This window comes from Rhinatrema bivittatum, chromosome 3, assembly GCF_901001135.1.
Source record: "Rhinatrema bivittatum chromosome 3, aRhiBiv1.1, whole genome shotgun sequence".
Classification (NCBI taxonomy): Eukaryota; Metazoa; Chordata; class Amphibia; order Gymnophiona; family Rhinatrematidae; genus Rhinatrema; species Rhinatrema bivittatum.
Genome location: NC_042617.1, coordinates 275,751,527 through 275,778,727, shown reverse-complemented (window position 1 = coordinate 275,778,727; position 27,201 = coordinate 275,751,527). Strand labels below are relative to the sequence as shown.

Below are 27,201 nucleotides of genomic sequence, written 5' to 3'. Positions count from 1 at the left end.
TCTTGAGAAATATACTCCTTTTAAAGCTGTTTCCTGCAGTAACAGCCAGAATTAAATAGATATATTAACAAAGGGGGCAATAATCAAAACATTTTACACAGACAAACAGTACTGTTAAAAGCATGCACATTCTTCACTATAACAATCCTACTACTTTACCAGCACAAACAAAAGGGAGGGAGGCCAGGAGTGAAAGTATGCATAAAAATTGCATTTTCCAATCACCATAAAGACTTTCCGATGTGTAATTTTAGTTCCGTGTTGTTCGCATCTACTGAGTTTTCAAAGAGAAGACTCTGTGAGGAGTTTCCCTTTGAAAATGAGCCTGCAGTTGTATCCAAGGGACTGTAAGTTCCACAGGGAGTTTCAAAATTGCCCTCTAATTTAGCATTTTAGGAGGGGATTGCATGTAAAGATTGTTTTTTTGCTATCATAAGAATTCTTCTGTAATTAGAGTTCACCAAAGAGGACTGCCACTGCTATTTCTAATAATCTCTTTGCATAAGCTTATGTGTTAGCTGTTTATGGTAAGCTCATACTTTAGCTGCATCATGGTGGTACAGGTGCAAACTGATGAACAGCACAGTGACTCTTGAACTTAAACTCGTACCATGGAACTTTCAAAATTACAAAAACGCCAAAAATAAGAGGGATGTGTGTGCGTGTATGTATGTATACATGAGATAGAGTTTGTTGTACCTGCTAGCTTACTAAAAATGTTTAACTTGTGGCTCAGAAATATAATTTAAGGCACCCTATATTGGGGCTCCTCATTAGGAGACCCTTCACTATAATAATCCTATTTCTTTACTCTCAAGAATAGTCTCACAGAGAGAGGCTGATGCCAGTGTAACACCATAATAAGAGAGGAAGAAAGGAAGCTTAGGTTTTGTCACCGAAGCTCTCCCCATATGCAGCTCCTGGAAAGGTACAACATTATAAATCCAAACACAGTAAAAGTTCTGAAATTAAATGCAACTGTCTTTTTTTCTTGTAAAAAATATGCATATAAAAAACATTTCTTCTCAAACTGAATGCCAAGAGTCTGGGCCCTGCCGTAGCATCCTGACTGATGACCCAAGGAGTGCTGGAAAGGATGAAAGAATAATCTTAATGGATGTCTCATCCTCCATCACAGTTCATCATGAGATTTATGGAGAGTGTAGTCACAGAGATCTGTAAAGAAAAAAAAACCCAAATTGAATGCATAGGCTGCAGAAACATAACAAATTTCTAACACAGAAAGTAAAGTGAGTGCATCCCTGTGCTGTTGGCCAAGGCAGTCCCCCATTCCGTGCGAATCTGGAAGAGGTGCTAGAGTAAAATTAACTAAATAATAGAAAATCAGCAGGACCTGATGGTATTCAACCCAGAGTTCAGAATGAACTCTAATATAAGCCTGCAGAGCTGTTACTGGTAATCTGTAACTTATTCAAATCTGCCACTTTAGTATCTGAAGAATGGCAGAAATGTAAGAACAATTTTGAAAAGGGCTCCAGGGCGATAGTGGAAACCATAGACCAGTGAGCCTAACGTCCATGCCAGACAAAATGGTGGAAACGATTAGCAAGAACAGAATTAATGGGCATATCGATAAATGATTTCATGGGAAAAGCCAGCATGGATTTTGCAATGTGAAGTCAAGACTTACTAACTGATTAGAATTCTTTGAGGATGTAAATAAGCGTGTAGATAACAGTGTGCTAGTTGATACAGTATCTGGATTAGTAACAGCAGACAGCAAAAAAAGACGAATTGGTCCATCTAGTCTGCCCAATTATTCCTTTCTACACTACAAGAATATATCCCAACTTCTACCCATAGAAGCTTGACTACTTGTAACATAGTAATGATGGCAGATAAAGAACAAATAGTCTATTCAGTCTGCCCAGCAAGATGCTCATGGTAGCAACTACCACTCTGTGCGGGTTATCCCCGTATTTTCTGTTATGGGTTGTAACTGCCACTCTGTACAAGTTATCCCCATGCTTTCCATTAAGGATAATAACTGCAGGTTACTCCCAGCCTTCTGTTAGGGGTAGTAAAGGAATACTGGTTCTTAACTGCTAATTTTCGTTCCTGGAATACCGCAGATCAGACCAGACCAGTGGGTTTTACATCCTTACCAACAGATGGAGGCAGAGAATAAAACCTTTTCAGATACTGCTACATAACCTAGAGTGCCACCTGCAGTCCCTCAGTATTGACCTATACCCAAGCCAAAAAGAAAACTTCACTAATTAAAACACCCTGATAATGAGCAGAAGAAAGGTAAGACCCTGAACTGGATCCCCTCCACCATCAATAACTGGAATTGAAATACTAGAAAACCACCCCCGAGAAACAACTCTCCACTACTTAAAACAGATCAGAGAATGGACTTTCCAGAAAAGATGGGATTCTGGACTGATCTGTGGTATTCCAGGAATGAAAATTAGCAGGTAAGAACCAAATTTTCCTTTCCTGGTCATAACCCAGATCAGTTCAGCCCCGTGGACTGGACCAAAGTTTACCTAAACTGGGTGGGAACACGAAAGGCTAGCTCACAACACACCTTCTCCAGACTGCGCCTCCTCCAACGGAGAGAGGGAGAGAGAGAGAGAGAGACTCTCCATTACCTTGATGCTGAGAAGGGGTGGGACTCTGGACTGATCCATGGTACTACAGGAATGAAAATTATCAGGTGAGACCTAATTTTCCTTTCCCTGTATGTACCCGGATCAGTCCAGACTCCTGGGATGTACCAGAGCTAACTTACCTAGGGTGGGACCCGGAGAGGCCCACTCGGAGCACTCCTTCTCCAAATCCCCCCGAAACCAGAGCTTGGACATCCAGCTGGTAATGTCTCGCAAACTTGTGTAAAGATTTCCACGTAGCCGCTCTACAAATCTCTTAAGGCGAAATGTGCTGGCATTCCGCCCAGGACGGAAGGGCAAGGGCTCAAAGGGCAGCCCACAAAGAACCAGAAGAACCAAACTGAGGCTCCAATTGGGTCACAATTTCCACAATAGCAGATGCAAATGCTTCACTCCTTTCAGAAACAGAACCACATCAGGATGGGAGGCTAACCACCTCCCATGCACCTCGTCCCTAAGGGAACCCAGAGCGGACACCTGTACGTGTAGAGAATTATAAGCCAATCCCTTAGACAAGCCGTCTTGCAAAAAGGATAAAATTTGAGGCACAGCCACCGAAAGGCGCTGCAAACCCTCCAGACTCTGGCATATGCTACCGAAGTAGAGGGTCTCTGCACCTGGAGAAGGGTAGAAATCACCTGCTCCGAATAGCCCTTCAGACACAAGTGCCGACTCTCAAAAGCCAAATCACGAGACAAAAGTGACTCTCCCGATCCAAAAATATGGGTCCCTGTCGTAGGAACATAAGAAATTACCATGCTGGGTCAGACCAAGGGTCCATCAAGCCCAGCATCCTGTTTTCAAAAGAGGCCAAACCAGGCCACAAGGACCTGGCAATTACCCAAACACTAAGACGATCCCATGCTACTGATGCAATTAATAGCAGTGGCTATTCCCTAAGTAAACCTAATTAATAGCCGTTAACGGACTTCTCCTCCAAGAACTTATCCAAACCTTTTTTGAACCCAGCTACACTAACTGCACTAACCACATCCTCTCGCAACAAATTCCAGAGCTATATTGTGCATTAAGTGGAAAAGAATTTTTTCCGATTAGTCTTAAATGTGCTACTTGCTAACTTCATGGAATGCCCCCTAGTCCTTCTATTATTCGAAAGTGTAAATAACTGATTCACATCTACTCGTTCAAGACCTCTCATGATCTTAAAGACCTCTATCATATTCCCCCTCAGCCATCTCTTCTCCAAGCTGAACAGCCCTAACCCCTTCAGCCTTTCCTCATAGGGGAGCTGTTCCATCCCCTTCATCATTTTGGTTGCCCTTCTCTGTACCTTCTCCATCGTAACTATATCTTTACTGAGATGCGGTGACCAGAATTGTACACAGTATTCAAGGTGCGGTCTCACCAAGGAGCGATCTAGAGGCATTATGACATTTTCCATTCTATTAATCATTCCCTTCCTAATAATTCCTAATATTCTGTTTGCTTTTTTGACTGCTGCAGCACACTGAACTGACGATTTTAAAGTATTATCCACTATGATGCCTAAATCTTTTTCCTGGGTGGTAGCTCCTAATATGGAACCTAACATCGTGTAACTACAGCAAGGGTTATTTTTCCCTATATGTAACACCTTGCACTTGTCCACATTAAATTTCATCTGCCATTTGGATGCCCAATCTTCCAGTCTTGCAAGGTCCTCCTGTAATGTATCACAGTCTGCTTGTGATTTAACTACTCTGAATAATTTTGTATCATCCGCAAATTTGATAACCTCACTCGTCGTATTCCTTTCCAGATCATTTATATATATATTGAAAAGCACCGGTCCAAGTACAGATCCCTGAGGCACTCCACTGTTTACCCTTTTCCGTGAACCAAGGGCAATGAGGCCACTCTTGGCATCACCAGCACCACTGATCGTGGATGAGACTCTATGCGCCGAAGAATTTGTCCGATGAGGGGGCCATACAGTAGGATCCCAGTATTCCACCAAAGCATCCAAGACCTACTGCGTCGGCCTCTCTGTTGCGACTGAAAAACCTTGTTGTGTTTGTGTTGGCCTGCATCACCATCAAATCCAATTGAGGTTCGCCTATGTGGCACAGATGTGATCCTAATCTTCCGGGGACAATTCCCATTCCCCCTGGTCCAACTGGTGTCTGCTGAGGAAATCCACTTGCACATTATTCACACTTGCGACATAAGATGCCGCTATCCCCTCCAGATGGAGCTCCGTCCAGGCAAACAACTGTCAAGCTTCCAGTGCCACCACACGGGTCGTCTCCCCCTTGGCGGTTGATGTATGCCACTGTTGTTGCATTGCCCGAAAAAACCCAGACCATCCTGCCTTTGATCCAGGGGAGAAACAACAACAACGCCCATCGAATTGCCCTCATTTCCAGGTGATTGATGGAACAGGTCCTCTCCTCTGCCGACTACAGGCCCTGGACCAAATGCCTCAGGCACGTCGCACCCCAATCTTGAAGACTGGAGTCCATGGTCACTCCACCCAGTCCGGAGTCTCCAAATCCACACCCTTCTCCAGGTTGGGACACGATAGCCACCACGACAGACTGGATCTGGACACTTGTAGGAGAGGTAAGGGCAGATGATACTCCTCTGACATGGGATTCCACCTGGATAAACGTGCGCTTTGCAACGGTCTCTTGTGTGTGAATGCCCACAGAACCATATCCAACGTGAAGGCCAAGGACCCCAGGACCTGCAAATAGTCCCAGACTGCTGGCACTGAAAGTCAAAACAGCCAAGCCACCTGCATCTTTATTATACCCGTTGGGTATAATAAAGCACCTCCAGATACTCCAGTGAATGAGAAGGTACCAAGTGACTCTTTGCCACCTTTATCACCCAACCTAGTGACCGCAAGGTGACCATAACTCTCTGGATCAACTTGTGACACTCTTCCTCCATCTTTGCTCGAATCATCCAGTCGTCCAAATACGGGTGAACCAACACTTCTTTTCTGCAAAGGGCTGTAACCACTACCATCAACTTGGTTAAGAACCAAGGCGCCGTGGCCAGCCCAAAATTGAAAATGTTGGCCCAACGCCTTGAAACGCAGAACCTTTGATGTTCCTGCCAAATGGGAATATGGAGATATGCCTCTGACAAGTCCAACAACGCCAAGAACTCTCCTCTGTGGACCGCCACCATTACGGTCCTTAACATTTCCATTTGAAAACGCGGCATTCTTAGAGCTCCGTTTACTTTCAGAAAGTCGAGGAAGGGCAGATACATGCCTTCCTTCTTTGGCACTACAAAGTAAAAGGAATACCTTTCTCAATCCTGTTTAGGTGCAACAGAATTTGCAAAGTCCCCAGCGCAACCTCTCACTTTTTCCGGGAGACAACGTGAGATTCCAGAAAGGCTTCCCTGACAGGATGAGAAAAAAAACTGTAGTGTGTAACCATCACAAACCACTTCTAATACCCAGCGGTCCGAGATAACCCTGGCCCACTCCTCGTAAAAGTTGGATAATCTGCACCCTAAAACTCCTATGGAAGAATGAAGCTGGCTTCATTGCAATGATTTTCCATCACCAGCCCCTTGACAGGCACTGTCCCTGGCGGGTCTGCGGGTTCATTGAAAGGACTACCGACGTCCTGCTGACTGCTTAGCCCCCGCCCCAGAGGTGGACTTGCCAAAATGAAACATATGCGAATCCCAAGACAGAGGCGGAAAAACCTTCTTGCCGGACTTTTGGTCCTCTGGTAAATTACTTCCCTTGGACTCTCCCAAAGTCTTCATCAGCTGATCCAAATCTTCCCCAAACAGGAGTTTTCCCTTAAAGGGGAGATTACCACATCTGGGCCATGGACCACATGTCCGCGGACCAATTTTGCAGCCACAAAAGCCTGAAAACCGCTACTGCCGAGATCATGTTGTAAAGCGCATCCACGACATAGGCCACACCAGCCTCCAAACACAATGACTGCAGAGAATCCCCATCCCTGGAGGAAGCTGGCTCTCGTAACTTCTGCATCCAGCATAGACACTCTCTCTGCATCATGCTACCACAAATCGCGGCCCAGAGACTCAAAGCAGACACCTCAAACAACCGCTTCAAATGAATCTCCGACTTAAGGTCCTGCACATTCCTCAAAGGTGCAGCCTCCGCCACTGGGATGGTTGTTTTCTTTGTGACTGCTGAAACCACCGCGTCCACCGTCTGTACTCGCAGAAGCTCCAAGGTCTCCTCTATCAGGGGATAAAGATTAGAGATGGCATTTCTAAACTTCAGACCCGCTTCCGGGGAGTCCCACTCCCGGTTCACTAACTTACGAATCTTTTTCGGCAAAGGAAAAGCACTAGGGGGCCCAAGCAGACCAGGTTCACGCCCTCATTATCTGACTCCTCCTAAGTCACCTTTACCCCAAATCCTGTAAAACCTGTGGAATGAGGGGACGTAACTCCTCCTTTTTAAACAAGTGGACTACATAAGGGTCATCATCATACTCCACCACCAGCAACTCATCCGGGCCCAAATCATCCTTACCTGCCTCTGGATCCACATTTGGGGTTGCATCCACGTCCGCATATGGGTCTGGGTCCTGTAAATTGAGGGGATCCTCCGGAACACCAGAGTCATCCCCATCTCTGGGAGTCAGGCTCCAGACATGCTCGACCAAAACCCAGTCATTGCAACAGGTCCCTGTATCCCCCTGAAGGAATCACCTTAGGGATCTTAGACACACGCACAGGTAACCTCTTCAGACGCTTGAAGCCCGCTCCCTTCCTTGCCAGGAAGGTCTTATGGAGGAATAGAACAAACTCTGGAGGAAAATCTTCTGGGGCCTCAGCCGCTTGATCAGAAAGGCTGGCCCCTGAATCTTGACCCTCCTATGTGGTCATCCTGAACCATAGGCGAACATAAGAACATGCCATACTGGGTCAGACCAAGGGTCCATCAAGCCCAGCATCCTGTTTCCAACAGTGGCCAATCCAGGCCATAAGAACCTGGCAAGTACCCAAAAACTAAGTCTATTCCATGTTACTGTTGCTAGTAATAGCAGTGGCTATTTTCTAAGTCAACTTAATTAATAGCAGGTAATGGACTTCTCCTCGAAGAACTTATCCAATCCGTTTTTAAACACAGCTATACTAACTGCACTAACCACCTCCTCTGGTAACAAATTCCAGAGTTTAATTGTGCGTTGAGTAAAAAAGAACTTTCTCCGATTAGTTTTAAATGTGCCACATGCTAACTTCATGGAGTGCCCCCTAGTCTTTCTATTATCCGAAAGAGTAAATAACCGATTCACATCTACCCATTCTAGAACTCTCATGATTTTAAACACCTCTATCCTATCCCCCCTCAGCCGTATCTTCTCCAAGCTGAAAAGTCCTAACCTCTTTAGTCTTTCCTCATAGGGGAGTTGTTCCATTCCCCTTATCATTTTGGTAGCCCTTCTTTGTACCTTCTCCATCGCAATTATATCTTTTTTGAGATGCGGCGACCAGAATTGTACACAGTATCTTGCGAGTCCCTGCTGTGTGCTGAGTCCTGTACATGATCTCCAGCGGGTACAGTCGCTCTCTGAGATCCCCCCGGGGCCTTAGTAAAGGCCCCCACCAAACGGAGGGCCCTCTTCTCCAGGGAACCCCTCCCCCGAGGTCCCTTCACCTCCAGCCTGGCAGCCGGCACACAAGGATTTACTGCTCAGCTGAGCAAACCAGGTCCCACAGGCCCTGCAGGCCGCTACATGTGGTTTTGGCACCATGCCCACAGCAGCACAAGCCCCGCATGTGGCTCAAAGGAAAATTGGTTCTTACCTGCTAATTTTTGTTCCTGTAGTACCAAGGATCAGTCCAGACCGCTGGGTTAAGCCTCCCTTCCAGCAGATGGAGTGAGAGAAAAGCTGAAAAGCACCCCCCATATAACCTGGTGTGCCACCTGCGACCCTTCAGTATAATCAATATCAAAGCAGAATGAAGTAAATTTAAATAACCAATGACTAGATCAAGAGAATTTAGCTGAACAATAACCTGTGAAAACTATGTATAGGACAAGAGTATGGACTGAAATGCTTCCATGGATAAGCTTGCTTAAAAATCTTCAGATTCATCTAAAAACTGCAGAGAAAAAAACAAAACAAAACCAACCGAGCGGACTCTCCTTAACACTATACCCCTGGGCGGGCGACTGGACTGATCTTTGGTACTACAGGAATGAAATTTAGCAGGTAAGAACCAATTTTCTTTTCCCTGTATGTACCAGGATCAGTCCAGACCCATGGGATGTACCCAAGCTGCCCTAAATGGGGTGGGACCCAGAGAGTCCTGCTCGAAGCGCACTGCTGCCAAAAGACTCAACATCCGGAGCCAGGACATCCAAATGCTTAACAAAAGTGTGTAAAGATTTCCAAGTAGCTGCCCTGCACATCTCTTGTGGCAAAACACATTGGCTCTCTGCCCAAGATGCCACTTGAGATCTGATCGAATGAGCCTTAAGACCATCTGGCACTTGCCGCAGTGACATATGAAAGCGAAGCAACAGTGTCCTTCAACCATCGGGCAATACTAGTCTTTGAAGCCTTACATCCTTTCTTAGTACCGCTCCATAAGACAAAAAGATGATCTGACAATCGAAAAGCATTAGTCACTTCCAAGTACCGCAGAAGTATCCTGTGGGCTTCCAGTCTCCTCAAATCCTGAGCCTGAGGAGAATTCCTATCCAAATCTGGAAAAGCTGGAAACACAACTGACTGATTTACGTGAAACACCAATACAACCTTCGGCAGAAAAGGCGGCACCGTCTGAAGCAAAACCCCAGAGTCTGAGATTCGCAAGAACAGTTCTCTGCAGGACAACACTTGAATCTCCGATATTCGTCTGGCTGAACAGATAGCCATAAGGAACACCACCTTGAGTGTTAAATCTTTCAACGTAGCCCGCTTGATAGACTCAAAGGGAGGACTGCAGAGCCCACAAAAAACCAAATTTAAACTCCACGAAGGACACACTGCATGCACCGGCGGGTGTAAATGTTTGGCTCCCTTAAAAAAAAACCCACCACATCAGGATGTCCTGCAATGGATGTACCATCAACCTTACCTCTTAAACAGCCTCATGCCGCTACCTGAACCCAGAGCGAGCTATGTGCCAGTCCTTTCTTTAAGCCTTCCTGCAAGAACGTGAGAATGTGCACAATACTGGCCTGGCACAGGGTCATCTTCAACCCACTGCACCAGGAATCAAAAACCTTCCACACCTGAATGTAGGTGAGAGAAGTAGAGGTCTTTCGTGCGCGTAGTAGAGTGGTAATCACCATATCTGGATAGCCCTTCTTTTTCAACTGTCTCTTCTCATAAGCCAAGCCGCTAGACAAAAGCGAGCCACCTGATCGAAAAATACTGGACCCTGTCGGAGTAAATTCAGTAGGTGACCAGGACGCAAGGGACCATCTACCGCCAAGTTGATCAGGTCTGCGTACCACGGCCTCCACGGCCACTCTGGAGCTACAAGAGTAACCGGCCCCCGATTGGACTCTATTTGCCTTAAGACCTTCCCCACCAACGGCCAAGGAGGAAACACATAGAGGAGCTCGTCGTGAGGCCACGGAAGGACCAGGGCATCCACCCCTTCTGACCCATGCTCCCTTCTGCGACTGACGAAACGAACCACTTTCACGCTCAGCTGAGTCGCCATCAAATCCAACCAGGGGGCTCCCCACCAGTGAGTCAAGAGCTGCATCACCTCCTCGGACAGTTCCCATTCACCGGGATCTAGCCTTTGTCGACTGAGAAAATCTGCCTGGATGTAGTCCACTCTGGCTATGTGTGACACCAACCGGAACAGATTGCATTCCGCCCTGACCATCAACTTGTCCGCCTCTGCGGCCACCGGCCAACTCTTTGGTCCCCCTTGACGATTTATGTAAGCCACGGTTGTTGCATAGGATCCTTACCGAATGATGCTGGATTAGCGAGAGAAAACGGCGCAACACTAGACGAACCGCCCTTGATTCCAACCAATTTATAGACCACTTGGACTCCTGCGCTGATCGTGACCGTCAGACTGCCCCCCAACCAGAAAGGCTGGCATCCATTGTCACGATCAACCACTGTGGATTCTCTAGATCAATTCCCTGCTGTTAGTGATTGGGGATCAACCACCATTCTAGACTAGTCCTGGCTGGATCCAGAAGGGGCAAGTGGAACTCCTCGGACTTGGGGTCCCAACGGGAAAGCAACTCCCTCTGCAAAGGCCTCATATGAGCAAACGCCCAGAGAACCAACTCCAGAGTAGACATCATAGAACCAAAAACTTGCAAACAGTCCCATACCTTGGGCAATGGAAGGGCCAAAAGACGTCGAACCTGAGACATTAGTTTGCCCATCCTCTTCCGAGGCAGTTGCCCACAAACGTATTGAACCGTGCTCCCAGAAATTCCAACACCTGGGACGGTACCAATTGGCTCTTGGAGAAATTGACAACCCATCCGAGCGAATGGAGGCGATGCAAAACCGACTGCACCCCCACCTTGCAGAGCTCTTCCAATTTCGCCCGAATGAGCCAGTCGTCCAGATAGGGATGAACTAAGATCCCCTACCGCCGCAGACATGCTGCCACTACCACCATCACCTTGGTGAAGACACGGGGAGTTGTCGCTAAACCAAACGCACGAAACTGGTAATGCTCGCCCAAGATCATGAACCGCAGAAACCTTCGATGATGCTCTCGGATTCCTATGTGAAGGTAAGCCTCCATCAGCTCCAAAGAAGCCAAAAATTTGCCTTTGTGGAAGGCCGCAATGATAGACCTCAACGTCTCCATTCGAAAATGAGGGACCCGTAGTGCTCTATTGACCTTTTTTTAAGTCCAATATCTGCCAGAAGGAACCCTCCTTCTTGGGGACTACGAAATAAATGGACTACCTGCCGGTCCGACATTCGTTCGGTGGCACCGGGACAACCGCTCCCAGAGCCTTGAGCCGAGACAGGGCTTGAAATATGACCTGTTGCTTTGGCTGAGACCTGCAAGGAGACACCAGGAACAGATCCCGAAGCGGGTGAGCAAAATCCAAAGCGTAACCGTGTTCTATGATATCTAGAAATCACTGGTCCGAAGTAATCTTGACCCATTCCTCACGAAACAGGGAGAGACGACCCCTGATCTCGGGAACTGAGGAATGGGCCGGCACACCTTCATTGGGAAGCCTTATTGGAGGAAAATCCTTGGGAGGATCCATCACGCTGAGGCCAACTACCATGAAAGGAATGAGCCCAAGCCTGAGACTGCTGAGGGGCAAAAGATGAGCCCCTACCTGTACGAAAACGGTGCTGACCCCAAAAATGACCCTTGGTCACACCAAAAGGGCAAGACGGCCTGGGCTTGTCCTCTGGGAGCTTGTAAACCTTATTGTCCCCTAAGGACTTAACCAGTTGCTCCAGATCATCTCCAAATAATAGCTTTCCTCTAAACGGGAAGGCGCCCAGCTGAGACTTAGAAAAGACATCAGCCAACCAATTGCAGAGCCAAAGAAGCCTCCTTGCCGAAACTGCCGAGGACATCGTGCACGCAGAAGTACGAAGAAGATCGTACAAAGTGTTCGCTGTATAAGCAACCGCTGTTTCAATGCGGTCGACCTGTTCTGCTCCTCCCGTTACCGGAACTGTGGTGCGCTTGGCGATGGCAGACATGGCCGCATCCACCTTAGGGATCTTGAGAAGATCCAAGAACTCGTCCGGCAGCAGGTAAAGTTTTTCCATGGCCCTACTAACCCTTAGAGTGGCTTCAGGAGCACCCATTCCCGGGTCATAAGCTGTAAAAGCATCAGGTGGAAAGGAAAAGTTCTAGGAGGGACCCGCAGGCCCGACAAAACAGGATCCCCTGAAGAAGGATCAGTCACCTGCTGAGGAGCCTGAATATCTAGTTCTTTTAGCACATGAGGAATCAAAGGGTCTAGCTCCTCCTTACGAAATAACCGGAGCACCTGCGGATCATCCCCCTTCACCGGAGTGGCATTGTCAACATCACCCGTATCCACCAGGGAGGAGTGGAAGGCGCCGGTAGCTCAGCGTCAGGAGCAGGTCAGGAAGGCCGGGTCCTAGGAGCCCCTTTATCCTCCGCAGGCCTGGGGATCTTAGCAGGAGGAGAATATTGTCCATCCAAGTCTGCCTCAGCCTCTATATAAGCTTTGTGAAGCAGTAAAATAAACTGAGAAGAAAATGGATGCTGTCTCTTTAAGCGGCCCCCCCAGGAGGCATGGCAGGAGGAGGAGAAGAACCATGTCCCATATTGCGAGGCCTCTGGGGGCTTAATGAAGGCGGAGAAATCGGCAGAAAATCCCCTCCCCGCGCTTGTCGGGGACGGGGTAGGCTTCTTTTTGTGAACTGACTGCGGCCTAAGCCGCATGATCGTGGCAATGCTGATCTTTTCCCTGCAATCGGCAGCTGCGAAGGCCCCTCGCCCCCGGGGAGCAGAGGCCTTCGCGAGAGAGCCGCGCTGCCGGCTGTCCACACGCTGCACATCGCGATCCTCGCGGCATGGCAATCTAACCCGTAAGTAGAAAATCAGCTGAGTGAAGCAATTCACCCCTTCCGGAGGCCCGGGAGATTTCAGCAGGCTCGCTCTGTTTAAAAGGCTTATCCTTTGTCATGTATGTATGTTTTTTCCAGAGCTACTCAACCAGGGGAATGTTCGTCCCTGGGCTAAATATACAATTTGTAGCTCCCACCAGAGGAATTAAGACGTCTCTGGCACTGTATGGGGGAGGGGGGGGGGGGGGGGGAGGGACCGGCCCACTGGTAAATCCCCCCCAACTCACCGGGCTGTGTCAATATTCTCCGGGTATTAAGGCCAAGGGCAGGAGCCCAGCCTTGCCTGCTATTACAAAGTGATCTCAGTCTTTCAGTCTTTCCCTTTTCTTTTTTTTTTTTTTTTTAACTACTTACTACAAGTTGATCTAGTCAAAGGTACTAAGCTTAGGATACCCCCCTTCACTTATTAATCAATCAAATAAAGAATTTTGCAAAGGATCAGGACTGCAGGTTATACCATCCTTCATCTGCTGGAGTCAGAGAAATACTGAAGGATCGCAGGTGGCACACTGGGTTATCTGGGAGTGCTTTTCAGCTTTTCTCTGACTCCATCTGCTGGAAGGGAGGCATAACCCAGCAGTCTAGCTCCATATTAGGTGCTACAACCCAAGAAAGAGATCTAGGTGTCATAGTGGATAACACATTGAAATCGTCGGTGCAGTGTGCTGCGGCAGTCAAAAAAGCAAACAGAATGTTGGGAATTATTAGAAAAGGAATGATGAATAAAATGGAAAATGTCATAATGCCTCTGTATCGCTCCATGGTGAGACCGCACCTTGAATACTGTGTACAATTCTGGTCGCCGCATCAAAAAAAAGATATAATTGCGATGGAGAAGGTACAGAGAAGGGCTACCAAAATGATAAGGGGAATGGAACAACTCCCCTATGAGGAAAGACTAAAGAGGTTAGGACTTTTCAGCTTGGAGAAGAGACGACTGAGGGGGGATATGATAGAGGTGTTTAAAATCATGAGAGGTCTAGAACGGGTAGATGTGAATCGGTTATTTACTCTTTCGGATAGTAGAAAGACTAGGGGACACTCCATGAAGTTAGCATGGGGCACATTTAAAACTAATCGGAGAAAGTTCTTTTTTACTCAACGCACAATTAAACTCTGGAATTTGTTGCCAGAGAATGTGGTTCGTGCAGTTAGTATAGCTGTGTTTAAAAAAGGATTGGATAAGTTCTTGGAGGAGAAGTCCATTACCTGCTATTAAGTTCACTTAAAGAATAGCCACTGCCATTAGCAATGGTTACATGGAATGGACTTAGTTTTTGGGTACTTGCCAGGTTCTTATGGCCTGGATTGGCCACTGTTGGAAACAGGATGCTGGGCTTGATGGACCCTTGGTCTGACCCAGTATGGCATTTTCTTATGTTCTTATCTACCCTCTCGGGGGCCGTGGAAGCTCACCCTCTCCCCGGGAAACAGATGGAGCACAACTCCTCTCTGCAGAGGTGCGTGCGTCAAGCCGCCTGCGCGGCAGTATCAGCAGGAGACAAACGTAAAAATCCTGCCTCAAATCACTTGCGAATGCTGCAACGATCCCGGCAGCCCGAACGGCGATTAAAGCTGCACTTCGACCGTGTGGAGCAGCAGAATCGGAGAGACAAGGAAAAACAAACTTTTTTTTCAAGCTTTACTTGCCCGTTCTGTCACGGTTCCTGGACCGTCTGGGGTGAGTGCGCCGTGCTCCCCAGTATCACCCCAGTGCTGCAAACACCCAGCAACAGAGCTCTCAGCCCTTAACTGCAGCGCCTCTGAAACCAGGGGGTGGGATGGTCCCCTCAGGACCTGGCAACCCCCTGGGAGGCCACCACACTCCTTCTGAAACCGTGTGGGCTTAGACTAAAATATGCTTTTTAAAACTGCGTAATCTCAACCTGTAAGATTAACAAATCCCCACAAACAAAAACAATTATCTACACTAAGTAACCAGACTGTAGGTTTTGCACCTCCACCATCTGCTAGAGACAGAGAAATACTGCCGGACTGTAGGTGGCACCATCCTATATAAGGCGGAGCTTTGTTTGGTAAGCTTCTCTGTCTCCATCTGCTAGAGGGGGGGGCAAAACCCAGGAGTCTGGATTGATCCGGGTACGTGCAGGGATAGGTTCCTTTGGTCAACAGGTGCTTCGAGTGGGACTGTCTGGGTCCCACCCTCTATAGGGAAGCTTTGGGACATCCCATGGTCTGGACTGATCCGGGTATGTACAGGGAAAGGAAAATTAGTCCTTACCTGATAATTTTCGTTCCTGTAATACCACGGATCAGTCCAGACCATGGGTAAAGCCCCCGTTCCAGCAGTTGGAGACAGACCAGACTTCTGAGGCTAGCCCATATAAGGACAGAACCCACCCAGGAACCCTCAGTATAACTATTGTCAAAGCAGAAAAGGTATAAGATCAAGCAAGTAGCAGGATAAACAGCAAATATAATTTACAAAATAACAACTGAATGAACTGTGTGACTAAATGCTCTTGTATAATTACCCCTGATCATCGTAAAGATGCTTCCGGTGCCTAACAGTAAATGCCAGAAAGATGATGCAGGAGACAAAAATAGAGAAAAAAACCTGTAAGAAGGAAAAAAACAAAAAAGCAATATTAACAAGAACAAAATTCGAGCAGACAGAATAAGAACGGGCGGGTGTCTGGACTGATCCGTGGTACTACAGGAACGAAAATTATCAGGTAAGAACTAATTTTCCTTTCCCTGTACATACCCGGATCAGTCCAGACCATGGGATGTCCCAAAGCTTCCCTATAGAGGGTGGGACCCAGACAGTCCCACTCGAAGCACCTGCTGACCAAAGGAACCAAAGGCTAGAGCCTGAACATAGAGTCGGTAGTGACGAGCAAAAGTATGAAGAGATTTCCATGTAGCCGCCCTTCATATTTCTTGCGGCAACACCGATTGAGACTCCGCCCAAGAAGTCGCTTGAGAACGTAAAGAATGAGCTTTAAGGCCTTCAGGAACTGGTCGGCCCTTGCAAATGTAGGCTGAAGAAATTGCCTCCTTCAACCAGCGAGCAATCGTAGCCTTAGAAGCTTGCTTCCCCCTATTGGGACGATTGGAGTGGTGCGTGGGTACCTCAAACCAAAATCAATGGGTCCCACCAGCAAAATGCGTGCAGCAGTGTTGGCCCGAAGCCCCGAATGACAGGGAATGTGAAAAGAGACTGCACCTGCGGTCTCGTAGAGCCAAGCTACGACCTCCCTCACTGCCCGGGGGACCCCTGGAGCAAGGGAGAAGGGAGAAAAACACCCCCCAACTTTCCCCTCCTGACGTACAGACAGCTCCCACCTCTCTTTTCTTTCTTTTTTTTAAACAGCTTAATTAAGGAGAACAGGGTACTTCCCTGACAGGAAGGTGCATCAGTGGTCCTGAGGAATCCAGTCCCCTGGCTATCAGGGCCTCTGGCCGGTTGAGAGTGAACACCAGCCAGGGGTTTCCAACCCCCTGGTCACCCTGCTCCACTTGAGGGATGGTCCACGAAGGAGCCTAACACCTCAGGGAGTCTTCGGAACTTCAGAAAAACCCAATCTGACTCTCAAATTGAATTTGGTCAGACTGCAGGTTAACACCCCTACCATCTGCTGAAGACAGAGAAATACTGAGGGACTGCAGATGGCACACTCGTTTAAGTAGCAGTGCCTCAAGGTTTTGATCTCTGCCATCTGCTTGCTGGTAGGGATGCATAACCCACTTGTCTGGACTGATTGGGTATGCAAAGTAATGTGTGGCAAAAAGTTATGCTGAGCAATAACAGTTACCAAAAAGATTTTTTTATTTTTACATATGCACAGATCAATTGTGCACAGTATGAAAATCTCTGGTATACAGTATTATATAGACAAAGGACCTCAACACAGCCATGTTTCGCATCAGGGCTGCGTCATGGGGACAAGAATATTCGCAATTTTGTATTGGACGGTCAAGATGCCTGATTATTTCTTAAGAATAGTGTGCAGCGCAGAACAAGTAATATGAAGAAAAGATAAATTTATGGGGCCACGGACGCAGCCGTGAATCCAAATAGGTAGATCACCTTAGTGAAGTCGAAATCCGGAGGGACTTTCACAGTTCAAGTCATTGCATGTAGATAGGATGCTGGAAAAATCACGAAGTCAAAAGTTATTATTAAATAAAGCAGCCGAGCTCTGTTGAAGTGTGAAACGGAACGGGAGGTCTTAAGTTGTAGATGCACTAGAAGCAGGTACAGCAGACTCTTCAAGCACGATGTCACAGGATAAAGGAAAATTGGTTCTTACCTGCTAATTTTCTTTCCTGTAGTACCACGGATCAGTCCAGACCCTGGGCTTTGCCTCCCCTCCAGCAGATTGGAGACAGAGAAATCTTTGACTGACTCTGCCCTATACCTTGGGGTGCCAACTGCAGTCCGTCAGTATTGAACAATATCAAAGCTGAAGTCCAACAAAGAACATAACTGGCTAACTAAACTTCATACCATACTTCCTACTCACAAACCCTAAGTGGAAGCAGAATCCCGAGGAATCAAACATTGAACCTAAACAGCATTTTAATTGCAGCTTACACACCAAAACAGTGATCGAGCAGACTCTCCTAAAAAAAAAAAAAAAAAAAAATTAGCTATAGACAGAAAATGGGCAGCCTCTGGACTGATCCGTGGTACTACAGGAACGAAAATTAGCAAGTAAGAACCAAATTTTCCTTTCCCTGTACGTACCCGGATCAGTCCAGACCCTAGGATGTACCACAGCTGTCTTTCTCGGGGTGGGACCCAGAGAGTCCCGCTCGGAGAACACCCTCTCCAAAGGCCGCCGAGCTCGAAGCCTGGACATCGAAATGGTAATGACGAGCGAAAGTGTCTAATGACATCCAAGTTGCCGCTCTACAAATCTCCTGTGGAGAAACCTGTTGACAGCCCATGACGTAGCTTGCGACAGAGTGGAATGAGCCCTCAAACCTGCCGGAAGCTCCCGACGAGCTAGAAGATAGGCTGACTTGATGGTCTCCTTCAACCAGCGAGCAATCGTAGCCCGGGAGACCTTATTACCTTTGCGAGGACCACTCCACAGTACAAACAAATGATCCGACATCCGAAAACTGTTGGTAACATCAAGATACTGCAACAGCACGTGTCGCACATCCAATTTCCTGAGATCCTTGGAGGAGGGATCCGAACGATCCAAATCCAGAAATGTCGGAAGCTCCACTGACTGATTCAGATGAAAGGAGGAAACGACTTTGGGCAAAAAGGAAGACACAATTCGCAAGGAAACTCCTGCGTCGGAAATCCTAAAAAAAGGTTCTCTGCAGGATAAAGCCTGTAGCTCCGAAATTCTACGAGCCGAAGAAATGGCCACGAGAAATAACACCTTCAACATAAGATCTTTCAAAGTCGCATGTCTGAAGAGTTCAAAAGGCGCAATGCACAGAGCCCTGAGCATCAAATTCAAACTCCACGCAGGACAAGGATTCCGAAACGGAGGACGCAGATGCTTTGCGCTCCGGAGAAAACGCGCCACATCCGGATGCACCGCCAACGGTATTCCAAGTACCTTACCTCGAAAACAACCAAGGGCTGCCACTTGCACCCGTAAGGAACTACAGGACAAACCTTTCGCCAAGCCGGCTTGTAAAAAAGACAATGTCAGATATCAAAGCATGCACCGGATCTAATTGGTGATCCGCACACCAAGACTCAAAAACTCTCCACACTCTCACATATGCCAAAGAGGTGGAAGGTTTACGAGAGCATAGTAGAGTAGCCACCACTGCGTCGGAATAAGCCTTGCTCTTTAACCGACACCTCTCAAAAGCAATGTCACTAGACAAAAGCGTTCGACCTCTTCCAAACGGGGCCCTGACACAGAAGGTACGGTAGATCTCGAAATCGTAGGGGACCGTCCACCAAGAGACTGACCAGATCTGCGAACCACGGAAGACATGGCCACTCCTGTGCCACCAGAACGATCTCTGCCCATTACGCCTCTATCCGTCTCAGAACCTTGCCAATCAGCGGCCAGGGTGGAAACACGTATAGAAGAATGTCTTGTGGCCAGGGAACCACCAGAGCATCTACTCCTTCTGCTCTCCGAGACGGCTGAAGAAATAAGGGGCCTTGGAATTCTGAAATGTTGCCATGAGATCCATCGCCGGTCTGGACCACCTGTCGCATATCCGCTGAAAGGCTTCTTCGCACAGTTCCCACTCCCCCAGGTCGAGATGATGACGACTGAGGAAGTCAGCTTGAACATTGTCGACCCCGGCGATGTGAGAAGCTGCGATACTGAGCAGATGTTGTTCTGCCCAGCTGATCAGCTGTTGCGCTTCCCGCGCCACCGGTTGACTCCGAGTTCCTCCCTGGCGGCTGATGTATGCCACCGTGGTCGCATTGTCGGAGAACCTGGACCGACTTTCCCTGAAGGAGGGGCTGAAGGGTCTGCAACGACAACCGCACCGCTCTGACCTCCAACCGATTGATCGACCACTGCGCCTCTTCTCTGGACCATTGGACCTGGACCGATGTCTGCTGACACACTGCTCCCCAGCCCGAAAGGCTGGCATCCATGGTGACCACCGTCCACTCCGGATCCTCCAGCGGCACCCCACGCCGCAGATTGTCCGCAGCAATCACCAATCCAGGCTGGACAGAGCCTCCTCCGTGAGGGGGAGGGGGAAGGATGTATTGTTTGGAAACCGGGCTCCAGCGGGAAAGCAATGGGGACTGTAATGGTCTTATATGCGCAAAGACCCAGGGAACCAACTCCAGAGTGGATGTCATCGATCCGAAGACTCGCAAATAATCCTGTACTCGAGGTATAGGAATGGATAATAAATCGGATTTGCACTTGCAGCTTGAGAAGACAATGTTCCGGAAGAAACAACCTCCCCTGAAGTTTGAGGTGGCTCTTGTCTTTGTTTATGACCCAACCTAGGGACTGCAAGAGGTCGATGACTCTGCGGACCGTTGAGCGGCAGAGTGACTCCAACTTTGCCTGAATCAACCGGTCGTCCAGATACGGGTGGACCAACAGACCTTCCCTTCGTGAAGGGAAGGTCTGTTGGTCCACCCGTATCTGGACGACCTTGGTAAATGTAAATGTTCCGGAAGCCATTGCCAGCCCGAACGGGAGAGCTCGGAATTGAAAATGCTGTCCCAGAATGCAAAATCTCAGAAACCTCTGATGATCGGAACGGATGCAGATATGAAGGTAGGCCTCGGTCAAGTCGAGAGACGCAAGAAACTCCCCCTTGTGCATGGAGGCGATGACCGACTGGAGGGTCTCCATGTAGAACCTGGAAATCCTTAGACTGGTTGACTCTTTTGAGGTCGAGAATGGGTCGAAATGTTCCCTCCTTTTTGGGCACTACAAAGTAAATTGCGTACCGACCTCTCCGTTGTTCTGCCCAAGGGACCGGAACGATAGCTCAGAGATCGTTCAGACGCTGCAAGGTAACCCTTACTGCCTAACATTTTCCCGGTAGGAACACAGCGAGACCAGAAACCGGTCTCGAAGCCAAACAAAATCTAAAGCGTAACCTCATCACCTTGAGAACCCACTGATCTGACGTCCATCTGGCCCATTACCCGTAAAACAGAGACAGCCCGCCTCCTACAACTGGAACCAGAGAATGGACTGCCCTATTTCACTGGGTAGATTTAGCCCCCCCCCCCCCCCGCCACTTGGGGGTTTCCTGGTCTTCCGAAACGGTGGCCACAAAAGGAATGAGACCAAGACTGCTGCCTGCTCGACGACTGCCTCGCCAGAGGACCTGAAGGACAAGAGGACCGGAACCTCCGGCCAGACCTAAAACGGGCGTAGGAAAAGGAGCTCCGAGCCCTCGGGCGATCCTCTGGCAGTTGATTAACCTTATTGTCTCCTAAGGACTGTATCATATCTTCCAAGTCCTTCCCAAACAGCAATTTACCCTTAAAGGGCAAAGCCCCCAATTGAGCCTTGGAGGATACATCTGCAGACCAATTTCTTAACCAAAGGAGTCTGCGAGCCGACACCGCTGACACCATGGATCGAGCCGAAGTCCTCAGAAGGACATATAAAGCATCTGTGCTGTAGCCACCGTAGCCTCTAAGCGCCCAGCTTGCACCACCTCTTCGTCCGAAAATGAAGAATTGTTCTGCAAGGACTAAATCCAACGCAGTCCTGCCCGCAAGGCAAAGCTGCTGCACATGGCCGCCCACACCCCTAGGGTGGACACCTCAAAAATTCACTTGAGCTGCACTTCCAATTTACGATCCTGCAGATCCTTAAGTGCTGTGGCTCCCATCACTGGAATAGTTGTCCTCTTAATGACCACAGATACGGTGGCATCGACATTTGGGAGCTTTAAAACTTCCAAAGCTTCCTCCGGTAACAGATACAGCTTGTCCATTGCTTTGCCTACCTTCAGGCCCAATTCAGGAGTGTCGCACTCACGGTACAAGAGGTCAGTGACTGAAAGATGGAAGGGAAAGGACACCGATGGCCCCCTAAGGCCAACAAACACCGGATCTATATCTCCCATCCCGGTGTTCTTCTGCGGAGCCTCCAGGCCTAACTCGGTTAGGATCGCCAGAATCAGAGGACTAAGTTCATCCCTCCAAAACAGATGGACCACTTTGGGATCATCCCCGTCCACTATGTGAGGAGCAGAACCAGCTCCCTGACCAGGACCTCCCCCAAGATCTGCATCCGGCAAGGATTTGTCCCAGGGATCCGGTTGGTTCTGGTCAGAATCATCTGAAGTGGATTCTGGCAAGTGGGACAGCCCAGATCGCAGAGGACGCTTAGGTACAAGTTCGGAGCCAATGTCGCATGGTTTCGATCGTTTGGAGAGCCAGGCCCTCGGGGCCTGTGCAGAACTATTCCCCTGGCGCTTCTTACACCCTTTCTGCGACTTGTAGGCTTTGTGTAGGAACCTAATAAAATCCCCTGAAAAAGAGGAAGAGGAGTCTGAGGCCTCCTCGAGGCCCTCCTCACCTGAGCCTGCTGCCCCAACCCGTGGTCTGACCTCCGCGGGGACTGCCTGCTGCAGTGACAAGGGAGGAGGATCAGACGCTCCCTGCATGGCCTGCTGCATTGCCGCGCGCATGGTAGCCAAGATAGCCTCCGTTCCCGCACTGCATCGAAAAGGGTCCGGAGGAGGAGAGGTGCCGCGCCAAGACTTAGGAGCAGTGCGAGCCGGCTGAATCACTTCTTTTGCAGCTAAAATTGATGTGCCCCCCCCCCCCCCCCGGAAAGCACACAGAGCAGAGACTCTCTCTTGATAGCCCCGCGCACGTGGCATCTGAACAAAAAAAAACAAACAAAACACACCCCCCCAACTGGCACGAAATATAAAAAAAATCAATACGTTTCCCCCCCCCCCACCTTTTTTGCGGAGACACAAAAACACAACGGCGCTGCCGAGCACTGCCTTCGCAGGAAACTGCAATCGATGCTAACAGGTTTTAAACTCTGTCTGCGGTACCTGGGACCTTCTCCAAATAGGGTGACTGAGATGGGTTCCCCGGTATCACCCTAGCCAGGAGTGGTTGCTGGGTTTAACACCTCCCCAACTCCAGCAGCCTCAGCACCAGGGGGGATAGTCCCTTTAGGACCTCACTACCCCCTGGGAGGCATCTGCTAGAAAATTAGACTTGCTTTACCTACTTTTTTTTTTTTTTTAATATTTCTTAAAGGACCAGTCTTTACCTATAAATCTCAAATTAAACCTCACTGAAAACAATCCCCGACTAATCTGACAAAAATAAAACTACCAACGACTGCACGATTTTGCACCTCCACCATCTGCTGGAGACAGAGAAATACTGATGGACTGCAGGTGGCACCCCAAGGTCAGAGTAAGTCAAAGCTTTCTCTGTCTCCATCTGCTGGAGGGGAGGCAAAACCCAGGGTCTGGACTGATCCGGGAACGTACAGGGAATAACTTTTGACTTTGCGAGGTCTCCAGCATCCTATCTACATACAATGACTTAAACTGTGAAAGTCCCTCCGGATTTCGCGTTCACTAAGGTGATCTATCTATTTGGCATCACGGCTGCGTCCATGGTCCCATAAATTTATCTTTTCTTCATATGTACTTGTTCTGACCTATTCTTAAGAAATAATCAGGCATCTTAACCATCCAATTCAAAATTGCGAATATTCTGGTCCCCCTGACGCAGCCCTAATGCTAAACACGACTGTGTCGGGGTCCTTTGTTTATATAATACTGTATTACTAGATATTTTCATACTGTGCACAATTGATGTGTGCATATGTAAAAATAAAAAAATCTTTTTGTTACCTGTTATTGCTCAGCATAACGTTTTGCCACACATTACTTTGTTGCTATTCACCTATGTGTGTGCGCTATTTACTCTGCCCTCTCCTTGTGCATCTGATCTGGGTATGTACAGGAAAAATGCAAATCCTACAGCTAGTGAAAACAAAAATACTGCACAGAGATAGGCATACCCATAAAATAGGCCCTGCGCCACTTTTTATTGATCCACAATCATGTTTAGGGTCTGAAGCACTGCAACTCTTCCAGAGGCTCTTTTTGAAGCTGTTGCAGATTTCAGAAGGGGAGCTGGAGAGCTACAAAACTACAAAGTAAATTCCTGAACAGGGTCTGCCCAGTGCCATCGTAACAAGGAAAACAGTATCCAGTCTCTGCAATGTCACACACCTCCCAACAGCCACTGTGCTTAAAGCAATTAACCAACTGCTACGATTTAACTCACACAGTACAAATGAAATTCAGTCTCATCTCCTCACGGCAGCCTGGCACCTTCCACTCCTACTCTGTGTGTGGTCTTCGACTGGCATAAAATCAACTACAAAGTGTCTCTCTTTAGTGTTAAGATTCAGCCTTGGCTTTTGCTTCTAAATTATAGCAAAAAAAATTATTTTTTTTCAAATCAGAAAAATTGTGCTGCAACTGTCAAGAGGGAAGGAGAGAATCTCACAAGTTCCACTCACCAGTACGTTTACTGCACAGCCGGTCTTTCACATTTTCCACATCATGTGAGAAGAACTCAATCAACTCATCTTCATACTCCTCGGCAATATGCTCACACTGGAGAGAGGCAGAAAACATAGCACTAGCACCCATGACACAAAAACATTCAACGCTGATGCCAGGGTCACTGTCACCAGCAGCTCAGGCCTGGAAGAGAGCAGTAGATCAGAAACAATCACTCTACCATGTTGCAGGGCAAAGCTGATAAGGATCACTCACCTCGAACTTCAGATCAGATATCATGTCACCATGAATTTTGGTGTCTGACAGGTCCATCTTGGTGCCGTCCCTGGACAAAACACGAACATAGGATTTCCGGTGTGTAGATGAGTCCACCTTCTCCCCATACTCCCGCATATTCTCACAAACACGCTCAAGCAGTTCCGTCAGATGTGTCTCAGAGCGAGAGTAAGGAATCTGCCACAGAATCCAGCAGAGGGGTGGTTAGATAGGGCATAAAAAAGTATCCATTCATGCAGAGAATCACTCATCATATTAATCATTAAATATTCATAACCTGAACTACTCCCAATAGCATAGCCTGCCCCAATGACACACCCCAAGTCCTAAGTGTTCCACTGAATAGTGCTCATCCTCAATCTATAAATGCCACAGTGAAGATCTGAGACCCCGGGTCTGACTGGATACTGCAGACTCCACTATTACCTACCACGGGCCAGACAGGGTCACGCTACCTCTATAACCGACTGGCTGCCATCAGGGTTTATCCGAAAAGATCCCAGCTGAATGGTCTTCTTTGGGTCCACCTGGGAGATCTCCCACTCCAACTCATCCACTAATGCCCTACAAGCTAAACGAATAAAAAGAAAAAGTAAGATGATTGCAAAACAGGGCAGAAGGCACCAAACAGTTCAGTTCTGCTTTGTATGACAGCAGCTGAGGACCTTTTGTTATATATTCCATGGTTAAGGGCTATGCATCTAAGCTCTTCCATCTGTAAACACTCTCTCACCAGAGAAATACAGACATTGAAAATGGAGGTGGAGAAGTCTGGTCAAAGACAGACATGAATGGACTGAATTGAGAAAAAGTCTTGGTGATCACATCCCTGTCTGTACTTGTCCCAGAGGCTGCAGAAGTGTGTGTCGGAGCCTTGACTGAAGCAGAAATACTGAAGAATCAGCTTTGTGCAGTATTTGTAACTCTGGTTCAAGTGCCTGTCACTACTGCAGAAAAGTGGTTGCTTCCTGAGAACAGTGAAGTTGTTAAACTACAAAGCAGAAAAGTAGTGCTAATGTCCAATGCTTAAAACAGAACTGGAACTTCAGAACAAATTAAAAAAAAAAAAAGGTACTCTAAAGATAAAAGGCACTGGGGAAGCCTAAAAGTCCCAGAAAGTTATAAAACCACATTAATTTAAATACTGGTTTTTGAGGGAAAGGAGAATGAAGAGTCCAAACAAAACGTATGGGATGCTCATACCAAAGATCAGGAAGAAATAATGGCCCAACTTCACTAAAGAGCTTCTCCCATTTCATACAAATCTATAGGGAACATGTATAATGTATTTGCACGTGTCTCTCTAATCCAAGTTACAGAGAATTAAGTTCCAAAGAGGAAACACGTAGGATATGTTGAAAAGTGCCAGAAATATGTCCTAACGGATGAGCAACAAACGAAAATAATCTGAAGTAATTTTATACTTTTTACCTCCACAGCGCAGATCCTGACTCCTCCTGGCAAAGACACGGTGGCGCGGCAACACCAGGAGAGCAGTCAGACAGACAAAATTGTAGCCCCACACATTCATCTTTAGCGCTGAAACACACTGCTGCCTGAACCTATAAAAAAAGACATACAATACCATAACCACCGCACATAGCCTGAGAGCCACGCTGTACCAAAGTACCAGAGCATGGCAATCACCACCCAAAGCAAGAGCAGCAGGGCAGAGAGGAGTGAGCAACATGCCACATCCCAAGAGCAGCAGCAGCATCCAGAGTACGAGGAACAGCGCCCATCCTTCATCCCTCCTAAAAATCAGTACACTGCATCAACTATTGATTCGAAAGTCTCACCGAAGTACAGAGCCAGAGGAAGAAAGTGCAACTTTCTGGACTTTAAAACGCGTGGTCTCATTGCACAGATCAGCTCTAGACAAGAGGCGACGCATTTATTTTCCTTACAGTATCTATCTTCAGGTAGGTGCCTGGAATCCAGTACCAACAACTCTGTATCACCACACTTACCTGCAGATCACGTCCCAACTCCTGTCCCCCACACAGATGCTCTCCCGAAGACCTCCTTCTAAAGCCCTCTGAGCTGCGGGGCTGTCTGCCCACACGCCTGATTCCTCTCCCAAACCTTTAGCCGCCTCTTTTCGCCGCTGCCAGATTTGCGTGCACGTGTGTACCATTCGCTTAAAGTTGACCATCGCCGACTCGCCACTAACCCCCTTCACTTTTTTCCCAACGGTGCTCAGTACAGACTAGGCGGTTTCGGTCGACCGCTTGCGGGTAAAAGGACCCCCCCCTCCCCCCAGCTACTCAGGACCCCGTCAGCGTGGCGTTCCCTTCCACGTGGGATGTTAGGGGAGGCGGAGCTCAGAGCATCAGGGGCGGGGAATCGTAATTTTCCGTGGACGAGTTGGACAATACAGCCACACAACTGGGGTGACGTCAGCCGACGGCGCCGAGTCGAGTACTATTCTTTTCCTAGCTGTGAACAGTTGTCAAGCTTGCATTTTCGAGAACGTTGTTGGGAAAATTTAGTTTCTTTTATTTTGGTTTAGTTTCAGTTAGCGTTGGGTTACCAACTTTTCTCACAGACCACGACACTTGAGTACTGGAAGGGGAGGGAATTTCAGATCATCCACCTTAATCTCATGGTATCAGGCCTATTGTATCATGCATTTGTGTGTGCCTGGCCCTCAGAAAGCCATGTATAAATTAAATGATCACAAATTGGTAAACTTCCCAGACAAAAACAGGATGAACTGCCAGCACTCAAACAGTAACAACCTTACTCATAAAAAGGCAACACTACAAATATTACACCAGACCCTAAAACACCAATACACT

The 27,201-nt window shown here is 47.9% G+C and overlaps 1 protein-coding gene across 2 annotated transcripts; it reads right to left on the bottom strand.

Moving 5' to 3' along the window:
* Positions 1–26,667, bottom strand: CNPY2 (canopy FGF signaling regulator 2). 2 transcript variants are annotated; one of them, XM_029594701.1, is made up of 6 exons: positions 26,371–26,667; positions 25,832–25,962; positions 24,856–24,971; positions 24,380–24,577; positions 24,121–24,217; positions 1–1,176 (listed from the first exon to the last, which is right to left on the bottom strand). In XM_029594701.1, the coding sequence occupies exons 1-6, from the start codon at positions 26,553–26,555 to the stop codon at positions 1,133–1,135; spliced, it is 771 nt and encodes a 256-aa protein (XP_029450561.1). In that variant the 5' UTR covers positions 26,556–26,667; the 3' UTR covers positions 1–1,132. The 2 variants fall into 2 exon arrangements, with proteins under 2 accessions (XP_029450561.1, XP_029450563.1); XM_029594703.1 differs by lacking the exon at positions 26,371–26,667 and adding an exon at positions 26,200–26,350.
* Between the last annotated feature and the right edge of the window lie 534 nt (positions 26,668–27,201).